The 20,864-nt window shown below is 43.3% G+C and overlaps 2 protein-coding genes across 3 annotated transcripts in view; both read right to left on the minus strand.

The window, feature by feature from the left end:
- The window catches only part of LOC147027673 (uncharacterized), a 96,457-nt gene extending 83,909 nt beyond the window's left edge, over positions 1 to 12,548 (minus strand). Inside the window, 2 exon segments of the mRNA XM_085877214.1 lie at positions 6,070 to 6,141; positions 12,396 to 12,548. Coding sequence (XP_085733340.1) covers positions 6,070 to 6,141; positions 12,396 to 12,401 — 78 coding nt within the window. The 5' untranslated portion in view covers positions 12,402 to 12,548.
- A 2,227-nt stretch (positions 12,549 to 14,775) lies between these two features.
- The window catches only part of TXNL1 (thioredoxin like 1), a 65,856-nt gene continuing 59,767 nt past the window's right edge, over positions 14,776 to 20,864 (minus strand). For both annotated transcript variants that reach the window (XM_085877221.1, XM_085877220.1), the window contains exons 7-8: positions 20,464 to 20,568; positions 14,776 to 15,206 (exon numbers count right to left, since the gene is read on the minus strand). In XM_085877221.1, coding sequence (XP_085733347.1) covers positions 15,177 to 15,206; positions 20,464 to 20,568 — 135 coding nt within the window. In that variant the 3' untranslated portion in view covers positions 14,776 to 15,176. The remainder of the gene's footprint in view (positions 15,207 to 20,463; positions 20,569 to 20,864) is intronic.

The raw sequence follows: 20,864 nt of genomic DNA on the forward strand, positions 1-20,864 counted from the left end.
TGAGACGGGAACTCCACATTTGCACACAAAAACAGCCTTTCGATTCAAGAAAAGTGTCAGGAAATATCACACACGATAAAATTGATCATCATCAAAAAATGTTATCATCAAAAACTCGGGTCAAAACAGTACAGCAGTCAAACAAAACACTTGTTTGCCATTGCAAACCAGTCAGCCAGCTTACATGCAAATCCACATTCGACTTCTTTCATGCGAATCAAATGGTTCCAAAGTAAGATTATAGAGCCGACCCCTAATGGTGAGAAACCACCATGCAAAAACTTCGGCCACAACTAAATTAATCATATGCGGAGACTATATATATATACATACACACACACACACACACACACACACACACACACACACACACACACACACACACACACACACACACACACACACACACACACACACGCCGGGAGGCAACGATGGTTCGTGGGCATTATTGAACAATGCCACGATAGGTACAATTGAGTTTGTGCAAGCTTTTGAGGAAGCCCTACCCTAAAAACCTATCTCTTCCGTCAAAATTTACCAAATCAAATAAGATTTTTTTTATATGTTGTACTTGTGGACATTACGCACAGCTTCTAGGAAAAAAAAAAAAAGAGAAAATAAATAATTAAAAAGTTCAAGTGGGCGTGGCTCTGCCCACAAGGGGCGTGGGACGCCCCGCATACAAAAAGACATAACTAGACCATGATATCTAGCTTGTGTCTAAGTTTCATCAAGATCGCCTCAAACGTCACGGAGCTATGCTCTGGAGAGAGTCACAGACAGACAACGAAAATCGTGGTCACTGCTGGCGCCCGCAAACCAACATATACATTTTATATATATATATATATATATATATATATATATATATATATATATATATATATATACATACATACATACATACATACACACTGAACGCTAAAGAAACTTACCACCTTTTAAACCTTCAAATATCAACAATAACACTGCGTGTAGTAAATGTGTGAACTTATTTGTGGACAAGAGTGTCCTCACTGTCAGACAAAACGGTCAGATGGTCACTTGAACCTTCAATGGTCACTTTATAGCACAGCTGTTGAACAGCCGTTTTGACTGTCAGTGATTAGCCAAGGAGTACGGGATGATTTTAATGAGCTGCACGTGATGTCTTGATATTGGCTTTAAAAAGGCCAGTGCAAAATGGGCATTTCAATCAACATGCCACGATTGTCAAGGGATCAACGGCAGTGTGCCTTGGGCATACTGCAAGGGGGATTGAGCTACCGTGAGGTGGCACGTCGCCTTGGCTATTCACACCAGACGATATCGGCCCTGGTAGACAGAGACACCCTCCACAACTCTGCAGATGACAGACCTCGATCAGGGAGGCCAAGAGTCACCACTGCAAGGCAGGAGAGGCAGATGGTCCTAAGTCAGATGGATTCAGACATTGAGGACTGAGTGGGACAGAATCCAGCAGCAATCCATCCAAAGACTGGTAGGCAGTATGCACTGACAATGCACTGCTTGTATCCAAAACAATGGTGGCCACACACGCTATTGACAGGGGACTAACATTGCACCCTGTGCTGTTCTGTACTGTCAAACAAACTAATGAGATGGTGTATCTTGGTCAAAAACTTAACATGTCATCAATAAAATGCCAATGTTTTAATTAGCAATTGTTGGTTTGTTTTATTTTGAACTGTTACAATTTTATTACATTTCAAACAAGTGGTAAGTTTATTTTGCGTTTCAGTATATATATATATATATATATATATATATATATATATACATATACATATACATATACATATATATATACATATATATATATATATATATATATATATACATATATATATATATATACATATATATATATATATATATATATATATATATATATATATATATATATATATATACATATACATATACATATACATAGGGTGTCCCAAAAGTCTCCATACATCGGGAAAATTAACACTTTTAGCAAAATGTCTCCCGAAATTCTTCATACAAAGCTTATATCTTCTTCTTTTTTTTTCAGATTCCTTTCAAGAATGCCTTTGTCAAAAGTAGAACATATTGAAATCATTGTTATGGCTGGTACGGGAAGCTGTCGCAAGGTTGCAATCGACTTCAACAGGAAACATGGAAAGAACATCACACACAACAAGATTCAGAACATGGATCATTTAAACTTTAAAGGAACGCATTCGAAGTGGAATCACTTTGATAACACCAGATGTGTTGACACGAGTTCACCACGAGTGGGAGAGATGACTTCGTGTGTGTTTACAAAGAAATGGTGATCATGTTGAGAACGTTTTGTAAATAAAGTTACATTTTGCTCAAAGCGTTAATTTTGCCCCATGTCGGAGACTTTTGGGACACCCTGTATATAAAAACTCAATATTCTTCACCGATGATGGCACAGTGTCTCACCAACAATAGGATCACCATTCTCTGGCTTTATAGCAGAACTTGTTAGGCAAACCTTTGAGGAGCGCACGCCCAAACTATGCATGTAATACGTCGGCAAGATTTGTGGTCATCAAGGCCAACTGATCGGAAAGCTTCCACGTCCACCTCAACTTGATGTCTCCCAAAATCCAATTCACTTGTGATGTTGAAAAGAAAGGTTCATTGGCATGCTTAGAGGTCTTACTTTCCAGAAAACCTGACAGCCAAATAGGCTCGACAGTGCACCGCACGTACGTGCACACGCGATACTCGACTACAACAGCGGCAACCCTTTGTGTCACAAGATAAGCACAACAAGACCATGATAAGTCCTATCGAGGTAGTTCTGCAGAACGGCACACCGAAACTCAGTCCATCAATTGCTGCTTGCCAACTCCTATCCCTGACAGTTCATCAAGAAATGCCACCGACGAATAAACCGAAGGCAGGACAGGACAACAAAGATCACAAAGGCAGTCATAATCCCCATACATTAGAATATCCTCAGAACTTGCCATTCACCTGCTACAGCCCGACAATGTACGCAATGCCCACAAACCCAATGTGACTGCAGTCATGACTGCCAAAACCCAAAACCAAGGTGGGCAGACAGCACCGATCTCATATCGTCCATAAACATCCCGTCACGACTAACTCACTCATTATGTTGGTCAAACGGGAAAACGGTTGGCCACTGGCCTGATTGGACACCGACATGCGGTTGCCGGAAATAACCAAATCCTCCACCATCACCATATACAACTGCACCCTGCACCACACCTTCATGAGGAGACCAGCCACAGCCATGAGGATGGTCTGCTCCAAGGTTAGCCGTGAGATTGAGGCATGGTGGTCGATGACTAGTTGATAAACAGACATGTTGGCCTCAACCCAGCTCACCAAGCCCTACGCAGACATCTAATGCAAACATCGTGGACCAACAACCACCCCTGGATACAAGCGGATGCAGCCCGATCCGGAAACCAACACAGGGTAGGAGTATCCTCGGGCCACCTTAAGTGGGCAATGTTCTGTCGCACATTCTTGGAAATGCACTTTGCTATGTTTGACATTTTTGAAAGATATTTTATTGATCACAACATATACTACACATCGTAATTTTGAGACGGTTCCATTATATTATGAAGAAGATAAAGGCAAAATTGTTCATAGCACCCTCTGGTGGTGTGCACTACAATTTGTGATGTCCCAGAAGAATATCACTGTTATTTTATTATATTCATTATATGAATGAATGTTATTATATGAATGAATGTTATATGATTGCAACCTTGCGAAGAATATGGAAATATCACCACTTTAAATTGCCGGGTGAAGTTGGGCCGAGGTGGGCAATTTCACCCAAAGGGCAGGAGTGCTGATGCTCCTGATGTTAATCAGCATTTTCACATGAAAGTGATGTCATGAAAGGGCTGCAAGAATGGTGTCTTTCAACCCTGATAAATCCTACACATGTCTCCCCAAAAAAACAGTGGCAAACCCTCCCATCGACTTCCTAAACAATCAACGTGAAGAGGTTCAGTCACTCAACAGTGTGGGCCTCACCATCAGATATGATCTTTCTTGGGCAGACAATATTTCCAAGATGGCTTCCAAAGCCAGCCAGTAACTGGGCATTCTCCATTGTGCAAGGTCTTTCCATGGCCAATTTGAACTTTTGATAACCTCCAAAGCCATCAATTGCAGCCTGGAGAAGTGCTCTTCAATTTGGGGCAACGCCCCTGCCTCACATCTTTCCCTTGTGGTGCCGTGAAAAGGAGGGTCCACAAAATCATTTGGATTTCCATTGATGAAGCCGAGTGTGGAGGACCGTTACTTTAACGTTGCAGATCGGTTGGTGCCTTGGTGACCTCTGTATTCAACTGCCTCCTTTTTTAGTCTTGCACCCTCTCTGCCCCTTCCAGGTTTCTGCAGAGTGCACACTGTCTGCCAGTAACCTTCTCCAAATTAAAATCCCAAAAATTCAGGCTCACTGCTCACCTCCACCCATTTGTTACTCTTTTCTCTCACCTGTAGAACCAACATTGATCGTCTGTTCAGTCCCATTCTTCCCTTCAGGGCTTCAAAACAGCTGTTAACTGCTACCTTAGGTCATCTCCCATCCGGACTCGTATAATCCACACCAAATGACTCCATTTCCAAGCACTCCCCTGTCCGAGGCGAATTCTCCCTCTCCCTCATCTCTTTTCATTTGTTTGTTTGTTCCTTTTTTGGTTTCACCCCTGCTTTCCTCTTCCTCTATATTGCTGAGTTTCAGCTTGTGTGCAATTTGTTCACCCCGTGTATCTTTCTCCCAAAAGAAGGATAAAGAGGGGGGGGAAGGGGGCAGGGTGTGGACGAGGCTGTCACCCGGTGTCCAAGCCAAGAGGAGGCGCATTGTCATTGTAATCACATCAGACATTATTGTGCTCACCTGGCTAACAAAAGTACAATTGGCGGTTTAGCGATCTCCCTATTTGGTACTTTCATAATGTATTTTGGCCTCTTTATCAGTCTTGATTGTTATTAAAAAGTTTGCAAATAAAGGGCATCCTCCCTCACCCCTCGACTCCAACCGCGTCACACTCGATACTGGATCATCTAAGAATGGATCGGAGTCAATCTTTGACAAACTGGATTCAGCTATATTAATTGTTATTTGGAACAGTCTTCAAGCGCTTTCACCAGACCAATGTCTTGCTTCAGGAGAGCAGCTGAAATCTGAACTTTGCGGTGTGTTTACTGGAGTCTCTTGTTGACTTTGTCACGACCCAGCGGCTGCAATTGAAGAGCTAGGGATTAAACTGTGGCCATGACGAGGACAATTCAGCCGGGCGGCACATTGTGATGTGCAAACGCTGCTTTGACGATGGAGACGCTGAAGCCACTGTGGTGTTGCTTCAAACCTCACACAAACAAAGTCAGCAGAAATGAGAATGCACCAATTCCTCCACATACACACCCTCACCCAAACATTTCCTGACATTGACATAGTTCTCCGGATATATCTGTCGACGATGGTGCCGAATTGCAGTGGTGAGGGCGAGCCATCCTTCTCAAAATGAAAACTCAAGAATGAGAACAGGAACGAATGGGACAAGATCCACGTAATAGTCTTTCAAACATGAGCACGGAGAGAAGTTAATCGAGAAGCATGAGCATCGTTAAGAACATATTCCGAGATCTCGACCTGACCTGACATGACTATGACCTTATGCACACTTAACATGGTGCACTAACTTACCTCAACGATTTCTATTACTATGGGATGGGAAAGGAAGGAGAGTAGGAGGGCTCATCGTTGAGTTACCACCTGGGGCCCAAGGCACCCTCAATCCGCCCCTCCTCCCCCCCCCTCCCTTTGATATCACAGTCACCCTCTGCTCTGCTCTGTGTGGTGTTCCCCTGTTCTATTCCATTCTGCTCTCGCTCTTCCACGAACCTTGACAATTGTATACAAAAAAAAAAAAGTCCATTATACCTCCACAAACCAGCAACTTAAGGTGTGCACACCACCATTGAACCTGCAAACTCTCAGCACAACTCACATGGAAAAGCAACAACTTGCAACGATAGAATTACTACAGTGCAATACCATAGTGTTTGAGCACTTACCACGTAGGAGAGTGGCCACATTCTAAAGGTTTGTCTGAGCAGGCGCCGCAGTGCATTTTCCTGCTGCATGTTCTGAAGGGCACAAGATGAATTTGGTGTTTATTCAAACGTCACCACCGACACATTTTACACAGATAAAGCAAACACGAAAGGGCCAATAATTATAATAAAAATGTATGCAAGGGGAAGCCAAACTTAAATGCATATTTACAACCAGGATCAGTAACATTTACTTTGCTATTTTATACAAAATGATTTTAGTGTTTAATGCCAGAGTAACATCACTATATTGGGGGAGACAAATTCTCCATGCAAATGTGCATCATGTGGCGCCCACTCCAGGTAGTGGAGGGTATTACAAGTCCCTACATTTTCCAGTGCTGTTAGGAGTTTTGAATTACGAGAAGGAGGTATGCATTTCCTCTTTGCACGTAACCCGGGTTATTTTATTGGCTGCTCTTGGAGCACCCTTATTCTGGACATTTCCATCTGTCTGTCTGTCCGCGAAACTTTGGTCAAGCCGAGGGGCTAAACCACTCAACCGATTTCAATGAAATTTGGTAGGTCGGACCAATATTTCTGGGAATCGTGCGCTTTCAAATATGGGACCCCGGGCCCAAGCAACGGCCATTTAAAGTGGTCAAAAAAAAAAAATCGAAAAATAATTAAAAAAAAATATCGAAAAATCGAAGCTTAGAGTTCTGTGCACAATCTATCTAGCTCCCTTCATGCCAATTTGCAGCCCCAACAAAAAATATTTGAAGGAGGAGATAGGTTTTGGGAGAGTACATGTCGAACATTTCAGAAACGGTTAATTGCGAATATCTCTAAGAGAAAGAGTCTGATTTTGATGAAACTTGGGTGAAATGTGTACAATGTGTACAAAAAATGTACACAAAAATGAATGGTTGCTATGCACACCTCTGTTGCTTAGCAACAGCTAAAATACTTTATCGTACATCGTACACTTATTGTGGACTGTACAAAAAAAAAAAAAAATCAATACCTCCGAAACTGGACCTCCGAGGGACCTGTTTTTTTTTTGTGCCCAAGGAGAATGTCTTACAGCATCATATAAAAAAATAAAATCTTTAGCGAATAGATAAATGGAATTACCAGGGCTGCCATTTGTTAGAGTCTCTTTGGAAACATGCCTGAAATTTCACAAGGCGGGTTTCTGGGCGCAAACTAAGAGGGCTGTGAAAATCATATTTATTGTGCAAAATTGATTGATAGCATGTACATGAATATCGGCTCGTCACGTCGGCCAGCTTTCCATCGAGAGCAAGCAGTCATATCGCCTACCGGCTTGTTTTATTTATTTTGGGAGCGATTGAGGCAGCCGATAAACCGCCCAAGTAAAGGTCCGTTTCAGAATGAAACAGAAGACCAAGAAGGAACCTGAAGAAGTAAAGAGCAAAACGTGATACTTTAGTAATGTGTTTAACTGCAAAACATCATGGATGTGTGCACACACCGCCGTTGAACCCGAAAGTGCATAGTACATCGCACACACGAGGCTTTGCACATGAACTTCCCCCGGCCAGCCCCGCAAAACTAAGGTGCTGCATGTTTGAAGCAAGATCTCCTGTAGGGCAGGTACTCTGCTCGTGATTATAATGTGGGAAATACAAACTTTCAGGTAAGCATTTATGCTAGCGATGGACTTCAACACAACGGATGTGAGTGCCAGTCACAACACCACAATCTATCATGGAGATTGGAGGTGCAATCACCATAAAATCAGGGCCTTTAAAAAGTTATTAGATCAAAGTGCAATTTTAATCACACAATAAAACCTAATGTTATTGGTTATGAGGGTTATATGAGGGTTATATGAGGGTAACCGGTTATACCCCGGTTAAAATAGGTGTACCATATCCCTGTGTCGTAAGAGGCGACCAGGGTTGCGTCAGGAAGGGGATCCGGCGTAAAACATGTGCCAAATCACTATGCGGATCATACGGATGATCCGTTGTGGCGACCCCTCACGGAAGCAGCCGAAAGAGGAAGAAGAGAAGAAGAGAGTTATTGGTTATGAGGGTGGGGAGGAGTGAGTAAAGCCCCAACATATTAGGAGTAGCGACATGGCACGTCCCAGAAATTTCTAGTCACTTGGGCATCACAGAAATGGGAGCCATTTGGTTTCCATCGATAATTTCATCCTTTTAAAATAATAAAATAAAATATATATATTTTTGAAAAAGATAGGATGCTCTGCGATTGGATGCACCAATCGATCGGAGAAGGGTTTCAAAATGTAGAGATTCCCTATGGATGCGGGAAGGAAAATAAAGTTATTTACAGTCTGAGATGGAGACTGACGTCAGGGTCGTTTCCGTGCCATGTAAGTTGTAGACCCACGTGTGTACATTTTTGCATTGTGCTGTAATCATATAGTAGTTGGCAGTTGGATATCACTTATAAAGAGACATAAATCATGATGGAAATATCTCGATAGATAATGTATGACATATCAAGAAAATACTGGCAAAGTTGCTGACAAGTAAACATGTCACTTGTGTCTGCAGCATAACTTTATTTATTAAAATTGGTCTAATATTGCAGTTAACATTGGTTAATACACTTCATGGCCAAAAGTATGTGGACACCTGCTCGTCCAACATATCATTCCAAAATCATGGGCATTAAATATGGAGTTGGTCCCCCCCCCCCCCTTTGCTTCTATAACAGCCTCCACTCTTCTGGGAAGGCTTTCCACCAGATGTTGGAACATTGCTGTGGGGATTTGCTTCCATTCAGTCACAACAGCATTAGTGAGGTCGTGCATTGATGTTGGGCGATTAGGTCTGGCTCACAGTCGGCGTTCCAATTCAACCCAAAGGTGCTTGATGGGGTTGAGGTCATGGCTCCGTGCAGGCCAGTCAAGTTCTTCCACACCGATCTCGACAAACCATTTCGGTATGGACCTCGCTTTGTGCACATGGGGCATTGTCATGTGCACGTGTTTAAAGAAATGCAGAGTAGGAAAAGAAATATCTAATCTCTTTCACTTATGCCTTCCCCAAACTGTTGCCACAAAGTTGGAAGCACAGAATGTCATTGTATGTTGTAGCGTTAAGATTTCCCTTCACTGGAACCAAGGGGCCGAGCCCAAAACATGAAAAACAGCCCCAGACCATTATTCCTCCTCCACCAAAAACTTTACAGTTGGCACGATACATTCGGGCAGGTAGCGTTCTCCGAGCATCCGCCACACGCAGATTTGTCCGTTGGACTGCCAGATTGTGAAGCGTGATTCATCACTCCAGATGAATGGCGGCTGCTCGGCCATGGAAACCAATTTCATGAAGCTCTCACCAAACAGTGCTTGTGCTGACGCTACTTTCAGTCAGTTTGGAACTCGGTAGTGAATGTTACAAACGATGACGGACGATTTTTCCGTGCTACGCGCTTCCGCACTCAGCGGTCTCGTTCTGTGAGCTTGTGTGGCCTACCACTTCGCGGCTGAGCTGTTGTTGTTCATAGATGTTTCCACTTCACAATAACAGCACATACAGTTGACCGGGGCAGCTCGAGCAGGGCAGAAATTTGATGAATCAACTTGTTGGAAAGGTGGCATCCCATGACGGTGCCACTTTGAAAGTCACCAAGCTCTTCAATACAGCCCATTCTACTGCCAATGTTTGTCTATGGAGATTGCATGGCTGTGTGTTATTTTACACACCTGTCAGAAATGGGTGTGGCTGAAATAGCTGAATCCACAAATTGGAAGGGGTGTCCACAAACTTTTGGCCATGTCGTATATTTTGTGGTCCATGACATGGTTAATTCCAAACTAAATCAGGATCCATTAGTCTTCAGCCTTACCTCGTAGCAAAACGGTATACGGTATGGAAAAAAAAAAGTTGAGGAATCAGAAGAGTGGGAGAAAAAGGGGAAATAAAACGAGGAGTCAGAGTGTATGAACGAGCTGTGTGAAAAGGAAAACCATGGAAGATGAGAGCTTTGATGGCAGAGAATGGAATGAAGCATTTACATGCATGTTTTCAGCATCACAGCACTTGTGTTAAAATAAATGCAGAGTAGGAAGAGAAAGATCTAATCCCTTTCACTTATGGATCATCTCCACTCAATGGAGCACTCAGTTATTCCTTCTTTGTGTTTTCAAAATTTCTTCTTTCCTGTTCCATTCGATTGCAAAGAAAAGCTTTTCCTCTCAATATATTTTGAAGGGGCTGGCAGGGAGGATGGCATGGCGGGGAGCTGGGGTCATACTGGATTGGGGGGGGGGGGCGAGGTCACGCCTGATGCGGGTGGGAAGGAGAGGACGGGGAGTCGGATTCATGAGAGACGGGGTTCAGGGGTTTGGTGGTCGACGGTCGACGGGGTTCGGGGGTGGGTGAGGGTGGTGATGGCCGTGGTGTGACACATGGGAGAGCAGAGTAGCGAAAGATGAAAATTCTGTTGAAAGAAAGGAAGAAGGAAGATTATGAACACTCAGGAAAGTTGGGAGGTCATTTGAAAACTTTTGAAGAGGTTCAATTCCCACTTAAATTCTTATTCTTCTTGTTGATCTGCCTTCTTCCATCCTGAAGATTGTTTTCCTGCACACGCATGTGCACCACGAGAGTAGAGCAGGCTCCGTGAATGTAAACGTTGAGCATTTGAAACGTCGTCGTCGTCAATTGAGAATTCCAGAAATTCGCAGCACGTGAAGTCAATGCGAACAATGCTGAGTTACCACACATGGACAACACACGGTCACAATTACCACCATACATGGACAAAGCCCGGTCACAATTACCACCACACATGTACAAAGCCCGGTCACAATTACCACCACACATGTACAAAGCCCGGTCACAATTACCACCACACATGGACAAAGCCCGGTCACAATTACCACCACACATGTACAAAGCCCGGTCACAATTACCACCACACATGTACAAAGCCCGGTCACAATTACCACCACACATGGACAAAGCCCGGTCACAATTACCACCACGAATGGACAAAGCCCGGTCACAATTACCACCACGAATGGACAAAGCCCGGTCACAATTACCACCACGAAGGGACAAAGCCCGGTCACAATTACCACCACGAAGGGACAAAGCCCGGTCACAATTACCACCACGAAGGGACAAAGCCCGGTCACAATTACCACCACGAAGGGACAAAGCCCGGTCACAATTACCACCACGAAGGGACAAAGCCCGGTCACAATTACCACCACGAAGGGACAAAGCCCGGTCACAATTACCACCACGAATGGACAAAGCCCGGTCACAATTACCACCACGAATGGACAAAGCCCGGTCACAATTACCACCACGAATGGACAAAGCCCGGTCACAATTACCACCACGAATGGACAAAGCCCGGTCACAATTACCACCACGAATGGACAAAGCCCGGTCACAATTACCACCACGAATGGACAAAGCCCGGTCACAATTACCACCGCACATGGACAAAGCCCGGTCACAATTTCCACCACACATGGACAAAGCCCGGTCACAATTACCACCACACATGGACAAAGCCCGGTCACAATTACCACCACACATGGACAAAGCCCGGTCACAATTACCACCACACATGGACAAAGCTCGGTCACAATTACCACCACACATGGACAAAGCCCGGTCACAATTACCACCACACATGGACAAAGCCCGGTCACAATTACCACCACACATGGACAAAGCCCGGTCACAATTACCACCACACATGGACAAAGCTCGGTCACAATTACCACCACACATGGACAAAGCTCGGTCACAATTACCACCACACATGGACAAAGCCCGGTCACAATTACCACCACACATGGACAAAGCCCGGTCACAATTACCACCACACATGGACAAAGCTCGGTCACAATTACCACCACATATGGACAAAGCATGCGCACAGCACCACCTGCTCACCAACTCCCGACCACCCCCACCGACCATTTCGCACAAGCCCATCTGCCCGTACCCCTCCTGGAGGCACCACTCCCCTGTCAAGAGCTCCTTCTCAGACCATCTCAAGCCGCCATTTGTTGTCCCCTCACGTGGTTCGTCACCTTCAAAGCAGAACTTTTCCAGCAAACCGCGTGGACTTTCCCAACGTTAACTAGGCCTGATAACTAGTTCACAGTAACAACTCGACCACTCGTCTCCAGAACCCTCAGCAAACACGACGGAGGTGTCGCTGGAGCGAAACGCTCCATTTAACAACAATCAAACGACATCGACAAAGTTACAATTCCACGCGAACACGTCCGACCACTCCGTGGAGTGTCAACTTCTCCACCGGGGATTTTGGGTGTTCCCTCAGTAGGATCTCGACAAACGCCCTGCCCTTCTCACCTCCATCACAAACTTCGACGCGTGCTCGCGTGCTCGCGTGCTCTCTCTCTCTCTCTCTCTCTCCAGCAGTCAAGGAAGCAGTACGAAGCCGCAAAATGAGCGTTCCACCTCGCAATGCAATTTCCACCTCCACCAGGCCACGCCTACGACTTTTGTCTCCGCCCCAAAGCTTTTGTCTCCGCCCCAAAGCTTTTGACTCCGCCCATTAAAAAAACAAGGACAAATGAGTCCAACAGCCGCGTCCTCAAGGCAAAAACAACAACTTCCGATATTTCGTCACGTGCCTTGATGGAGCCAATAGCGAGACCCGTCATGGAGGCTCCTCGTTCATGACGAGAAAATAGTGTATTTGCTAAATTACAATACATTAAATGGAATAATCTTAAAATAGTAACGTGAACTTTTCGAAACTTTAAAGCAAATGTCCGAATATATTTAAAAGTTCATGATAGACGCTCTCAAAAGGCACCGTCAATGTGAGGATGTGTAGAGGTGTTTAGTATTTAAGGAGATCCGGATATTGTATATAAAAGAGCCGAGTCCTAAAGGTTTTGCAACAACAACAACAACAACAACAACAACAACAACAACAACAACAACAACAACAACAACAACAACAACAACAACAACAACAACAACAACAACAACAACAACAACAACAACAACAACAACAACAACAACAACAACAACAACAACAACAACCACCAAAAGTCGAGGTTAAGAATGATGAAACAATTTGGTAGTTATAAAATTTAAATGCAGACACGGTGAATTAGCATGCATGATGGGAAGAGTTGTGACGTCGGACAAATTTCTATTTATAGCCCTCAGATCAAAGGGACGTACACGGCCATAAATGTGACAGAAGACACAGGACAGAATAGCCAATTATATGACAGCGCAATGTCGCCAAGCTGTAATTATAGTAGCCGGATCCGGATCTTCACCAAAATCGAATCAGTTCGTCCTTGTCACACACCGAACCTGTCCACAAAATTTCATCTGGATCCGTACACAACTTTTTGAGATATCCTGTCCACAAACAGACAGGAAGGAGTGAAAACATTCCCTCTTTCACTTTCGGTGGAGGAAGTAACAAGGACCTCATCTCTGCTTATAAGCTTGGAGTTGGCTTAACGGTGAAGATGGCCGTCTTAAGATATTGGGGTCTTGAGCGTGAGCCGCTTTTGGCCGTTAAATCACACCAGGTGGGTTGACTCAACCTGTCATCCTTCTGAAGTCGGCAAAATGAGTACTAGTTTACTGGAAATAGGGGGCACTGCATCAGCAGCACTCCCAGGAAATGACACAACCAGCAGCCACAGGCTGCAAATGAAATAACAATAATATAATCATCTCTACCTCTATTGAGGTTCAATTCCATGCTCACCAACCACTTGCCCCAAAATGCTCCATTCCTCCCTCATTGACCTCTGCGCACAAAGCCCCAACTATGCTGCTTTGTGACGGATTTAGAACCTGAGCTGTTAACCCCACCGCTTCTGGAAATGGTGAATCTCAATGAGTTGCAGAGCTTGAGATTGGGCTTGGAATCTCTCAGCATATCACATCTGCAGATGTCTGGTGTTTATTTTTCTAACATGCTTTCCAGAACAAATATGAATGCAAATAGTTCATTGAAGAGATTTTATTTCATCATCTCTCCCCCCCCCCCACCACCACGCCCCACCCTCCACTCCCTCTCTCTCTCTTCGTAACAGTGATGCAAAAGATGGCCTTGATTGTTCAAAAAAAATAATAATAATAAAACAGCCTTAGAAGGTAAGCAACACGCTGAGACCCAAACTTTCACCTTAATAAGGACTGGAGCTTGCTCTGTAAGCATTGGGCAGTGACACAGTGTGGGACAAAATTGGCAAATTTTCTTTTTTTCATATTTTGGGGATTGCTTGTCACATTGAAAGAACTGATTGTAATACAATTTATTGATGATGGAAATTTACAGCGACAGAACAAGGAATAATTTAGGATTTGGACAAAAGCCTCTCAAGATCGGCTGGCAGGATGGCCGAGAGCCCGAGACACTCGAGAGGTGCGCACACCCACCTCTAAGCAGTCTAGCATGGGTTCAAAACCCAGCTATAAAGTATCATCCCGGTATTTCACAGGCACGGTGATTGATTAATGTGGGTGCGCTACCCCTTATGCCGGAATTGAAGATCCCACGATGTCCTTTGTTCAGGGAAGGCGAACTATTGCTGGCACCATGAACAAATTCCAAATTCCTACCTTTACTACTTCCAGCATGTCAACATCAGGTCTAGCCAGGCAGTTCGTGAAAGACTTTGGCCAAAAACTTCCCCCGGCCAGCCCCACAACAACGTGAGGATAATTGTGGCCGTTAAAGAAGAAGTAGAAGAAGACAAAGCCTACTGAGTTTAATGGTTTAGAATTTTACAGCAGCTTTAAAAACAAACAAACAAAAAAAAAACCACACCAAAGCCTCCTTTTCCAAATGCATGTATGGCATTGAAATGATTAGCATAGCTACTTAAACAACAGAATGAAAGTTGTTATGGAAAACAAGCAACCATTTATCAAACGAACTGCATAGCAAACGGTTGTTTAAGTACCATGACTTCATGGCTGGTTCAGTTCACCATGCCCAGAGTAAGAAGTGTGGAGGGAGGAAGGGATGGGAGCATACGATGGAGAAAGCAAAATACGATTCAAAAACAGGCCCAAATGTTAGAGACCTTGGCACGGCTCGTTGTCATGGCATTATGGTGAATGTTTCAGTGCACCTAACATCCTGCGTCTTCAGTGACTCTCCCCTTTCTTGCCAGCAATCTGTAGCACAGCACAGTTATACTCATTATGGTGAAAGGGATCACAGAACCATAGAAACACACACACACACATCATGCTGTCCTCAATAGTTCACTTACACAAACTGCACAAGTGAAACGAGTTAAAGGTAGAAAATTCAAATATGGAAGTGCCTCGGTCGCTTTAAATTGATTCAGTTACTTACAAGCAACTGTGGCCACTTTGCCCCTCCCCACCCCACCCCCCCCAACATGCCAAACCAAAAGAAAAATCCAATAACGAGTAAATGTGAGAAAAGACATGCTCCAGTCGACAAAGGTTCTCACACATGATTACAGGATGGTGAGACATAGCCTATCACTTTCTCTTTCCTTTATTAGCTGCTCCCCAGTGGGAGAGGCTATTACTGCAATCGGTCTGGACGTCAGCGTCTATGCATGTGAGCCCACACAGAAAGCTAACTTTAACACCGTGCCCCCAGGTGGCCTACTTTAATATTGCGCCTGAAGCAGCCTTCCGCACAGCTCAGCAAAGAAGTAACATGATTAAGTCCAAGTTAACTACAAGTTGATTTTGCCCATCGATTGTAGATCATGTCCAAGTCGGAGTTTATATTTTTTAAACATACAATGAGATCGGGCTCAGTGGCTCGTCATGGGAAAGGCATTGCCGAAACAAATACCCCAGACAGGCTCTGAATTGTGAAGTGCTGTGACTTGTTCCTTTTTTTTCTTTCTTTGAAATCACTCGGAGTACAAGAAGGAAGTGTCATGATGAAAGCCGAATTGAGTATTCTAGCTTAAAGTTTGGGAACAGAAACTGCATCTTCTGGAGTGTTATAACTTAAGGCCCGGTCACACCTTGACGTTTTAGCCAACGTATGCCGAATTTTGAATTTTTTTTTCGAAAACGCTGGCACACGTTGAATACGTTATGGGTAAGTTTTGATAACATTGACAGCACGCTGAAAAACACTGCCATACGTCGTTGTACGTTGGCTTTAAACGTTGTACTTTTTGGTTGTCCTCAAATTTTTTCATGCTTGAAATTTCACGACGTATGCCGGCGTATGACTCACACGTTCCGCTACGCTGGCCACAAGTTGTATGCACGGTCTGCGGTCTGTGGTACCGTTTAAAAGTAGTTGAGTGTAAAAAAAATCCAATTGTTGAGCGCAAGCGTCTACTTTCAACAGTGGAGTTTGAGCGATTTAGCACGTTCAATAGAAACGATTAAAATTTCCAAGCGCCAGCGTCAAAAAACAAAGGCGAGTGACAGCAATTTAAATCGTTCATTGTAAACAATGAAAATAGCTGAGTGGTACCGTTTAAAAGTCGTTGAGTGTAAAAAAAATCCAATTGTTGAGCGCAAGCGTCTACTTTCAATAGTGGAGATGCAGCCATTTAAATCGTTGAGTGGCAGCCGATGACTAGCAAACCCCACGTCACCGGCAAAGATAAACTGCCGCACGATATGGATAAGTTAGGCTATCGTTGGGCATAGTTTGTGAATGCCGGCAACACGATAATTATTCGTTGGTATATCGTATCTATAAGTTATCGAAGCACTCTATGCACATTATTCGTTCATTGTGCATTTGTCCAACCCGTTATGAATAGACCTAAATCGTAAAAACAAGCCATAGCTCATTGTTGAAAAAGCCCCATAAAAAATTAGCCGCGAAGAACTTCGAACAGTGGTGCAAAGATGTCTCCTACCCGTGGACACGCGGACGCAAGGAGGATCCATCATAACCCACACCCTCTCCCTCACACTCACCTACTCCTGCCAACATGAACAAACTACTACTAATACTAATACTGATACTGATACTGTTACTGCTGACATGGATATCGACTCAAAAAGGGACTCGAAAACACTGTTGGGTTCCCCTTTTATGAGCAGCATTTTTATATACCAATTCCCAAAACTGCTGGGAACACGTCTTAATATGGCAGTTGGAAGCTAGAAACACGTTAATTTTTTTTTTTGTCGACCGGAAGACGTCATTGGAATACGTCTACATATGTCGATGTGTGTTGGGACTACGTAAAGAATTGGTTCAAAGCACGTCAAACATAAGTTAGAAATAAGTTTCGCGTAAAAAAGACATCACCGCGACGTGTTTCGACTTATGAGTAGCTTATAAGTAGCCTTTGTGGACGTGTGTAAGCGTCCACATATCGTGTGTACAACTTATCCCCATCGCATGCGGAACGTGTGTCATACGCCAAGTACGTCGTAAAATTTTGAACATGTTTAAAATTTCTTGACGTACTCTACTTACTACGACGTATGATAGCGTACTTTAGCGTTCTACTCACGTATACCAAACTTACTCATACCGTATTTGACGTGCCCCAACGTTTTAGACACATTTTTCTGAGGTCGGCATACGCTGGCAAGATCGCCAAGGTGTGACCGCGATGTTGACACTTCCATTTCTACGGCAGTTATGATTCGAATCGTTGTGCGTCAGCCTTTTAATAGGCTACGTCACGACATCGTCGGCGATGCGTGCAACGCGCTATGCCTAAGTTAGACTATCGTTGGGCATCGGTTGTGTAGGCCGACAACAGGTTCAGCATTCGTTGGAATAAGTTATCTATAACACAACGAAACGTTCTGTGTCCGTTACCAATGCGTTATACATAAGACCAAGTCGCTATGAATACGTCCGAATCTTTAAAAAAAACCATCAAAAGTTCAACGTAAGCCAGCGTTTTACATACATTTTAATACGTTGCCATGGCTGGCTAAACCGTCAAGGTGTGACCGGGCCTTTATACACAAGTTCAAAATTAGCATTTTCATTAAAATGAAGAGTTAGGAGCATGATAAAGCTGGAATCAACAGAGGGATAATAGTAACATCAACCCATTCAGAAAAATTATTGAGTCTGGATCTGGATCTTCACCAGAATCTAATCAATTCATCCCTGTCACACACCCAATCGATCCACCAAATTTCCTCCAAATCCGTCCAAAACTTTTTGAGACATCCTGTTCACAGACAAACAGACAGACAGGGGTGAAAACATAACCTCCGCCCACCTTCGGTGGCAGAGGTAAAAAGATACAAACAAAGTGTTTCCCTTTCTTTAAAATTACACAAAATAATCGGAGTTTTATTTGTTAAACCGCAAGGCAATATTTTCTGGAGTGCAGCATTTGAAAACTGTGCATGACAGCAAGAGAGTAAAAGGTCTTCCCAAAAGCTTGAAAATATGAAAAACAAACAAAACATTACAAATGCAGAAAAACTTATTCTTCCCTCCAGGTCTTCAAGACAGCTGTTCACCACAATCTCAGATCATCCCCATACAAAACCATGATCTTGTCTACACCCTTTAAAACCACCCCAACCCCTCCACCCCTAAATTTTACTTTTGTATCCATTGCGTTCTCTCGGGGGATCCGACGTTACCTGCACCCCTTGTTTGTTAGTCTCCGTCCATTTTCTCCCTCAGCCCTGCTGTTGGCATTTCTCCCTTCTTTTTCTGCTGTTCATTTTATGTTGTGTCCTGATTTATTCTCTGTTATAGCTCTTCCAAAAACCTCAACTACGTATTAAAAAAATTATAATTATAAAAAAAGATTGACGATTAAATCCTGCTCTGCCGTTCTTGGTTCCCCTTTATCTGCCATATTCAGATTGTCCTTCTCCTTTGGCCACCTTCCCTCAGCATGGAAGTCAGCAAACATCACTCCCATCCACAAGGAGGTTGCAAAAACACATCCTAATTATGGGCCAGTGAGCTTGCTTCCAATCACAAGCAAAGCCATGGATTCCATCATTGCTTCTGATGTCAAGTCTTTCCTGTTTTCCAACAGCCTAATCTCAGACCATCAGTTTGGATTCGGTCCATATCAACTCTGGACATGCTTCTGCTCCTCTCTCAGAAATGGTTGGAGGCCCTCAATCTCAAGCAAGAGGTTAGAACAGTCTCCCTGGACAAATACAGTATCTTGGGCATTTAACACAGTCTAGCACCCGACTTTGCTTGCCAACATACTGCCTGTGGCAGAGAAGGCTGTCCTCATTCCTGGATTTCTGATTTCCTACACTCATGCAGTCAACATATTGCCATTAATGGAACCCTCTCCTCTCCACTCCAAATGATGGCTTGAGTTCCCCAAGGCAGTGTTTTGGGCCGTCTTGTTCTTCATCTATTTTGACTTCTCCGATGTTCTGGAAACCCCCCCCCCCCCTCTGTACATACGACTCCACATTGTGTCGTAGACACCTATTCTTCTGCCAGGTAGACAGCAGCAGTCCCCCTCTCTCGACTGATCTTGAAATTATTACACATGGGTCTGACAAATGGAGCAAGTACTTCAATCCTGGGGAAAAAAAACAATGCTCACTCTTTCCCTATACCACCTCCCCTTTCTGTTCGTTCATTCCCTTGACATTTGTTTCACTGTCAGTTCTACCTTCCTCTTCTATGAACCTCACTCTTGCAAAGAAAAAGGAGAAGAAAAAAAAAAAAACAACAAAAACACAATACATTTCTTCATATTGTGCAAGTTGTTACTGAGGTGAGTCTGTGCCACTGCAGTGCCCCTGAGCATTCGGATGGGAATTTGGAATTTGTTCAGGGTGCCAGCGATATCTCGCCTACTCTTCGCGAAGCACAACGTGAGATCTTTTGCGTCCACAAACTACTGCTGGCAGATGGGACACCCATTTAACATCCATCTAGGGACAGCACAAGCATTGGTGAATCACCTTGCATGCGAAACCTTGCATGCATGATGAGAGTGAAAAGCTGGATTAAGATTCAAACCCAAGCTCGACATCTCAGAGGCGAGTGCATATACCTCTTGGCTTTCTGGAAAGCCAAATCCTATCATGTGACTATCACAGCACTGGAGAGTAATTTCACAATCCAAACACCACCATTAAATCACTCACGGATTCTATATAACAAAGATATATTAATCCTACAAATAAGCACCTCTATCTCCTGTTAGAACTATATATATATATATATATATATATATATATATATATATATATATATATATATATATATATATATATATATATATATATATATATATATATATATATATATATATAAATATATAATTCTGATAGAGGGAATTCAAAATACAATGCATGGAGTTTCAAAGATATCATTCAATGCTGAAATGTTTGAGCAAATGTCAGCTTTCTGGTAGAAGGTCCCAAAGAAAGCCAAGTGATTCAGCATTTGGGAATTGCCACAAAGACAGCGTTTTATAAGCAAAACGTATCAGTTATTACAACAAACCCTTTTAAAATCACTCATGTTGGTTGCTTGCACAGGTGTTCCAACAAATGTCAGGTACGTCACTCTCGTTGTCTCTTCTGCTCCATGGTTATCTTTAATAAATACCTGTGGGTAGGTCAAAGGTAAAACGAATTTGACATCATTGCCCAAAGAAAAAAAAAAAAGAGGGAAAGACAATTGCGCATTTTCATTTACACAATTATTCTCCCAATATGATTGACATAAAAAAAGAAAGAAAGAGAATTAACAAAAACAAACAAGAACTAGAAAGCATCTCAAAATGCAAAACCCATCCACGTCTGCTTTGACCTCAAACAAAACTTGATGAAAACGACAGTTAAACAAAACAAACAAAAAAAAATGGACATTTTAATCATTTTATGTTTGTATGTATCCATCAT

The sequence above is a fragment of the Eptatretus burgeri genome, chromosome 4 (assembly GCF_056783735.1).
Source record: "Eptatretus burgeri isolate ZD-2024b chromosome 4, Ebu_testis_v1, whole genome shotgun sequence".
NCBI lineage: Eukaryota > Metazoa > Chordata > Myxini > Myxiniformes > Myxinidae > Eptatretus > Eptatretus burgeri.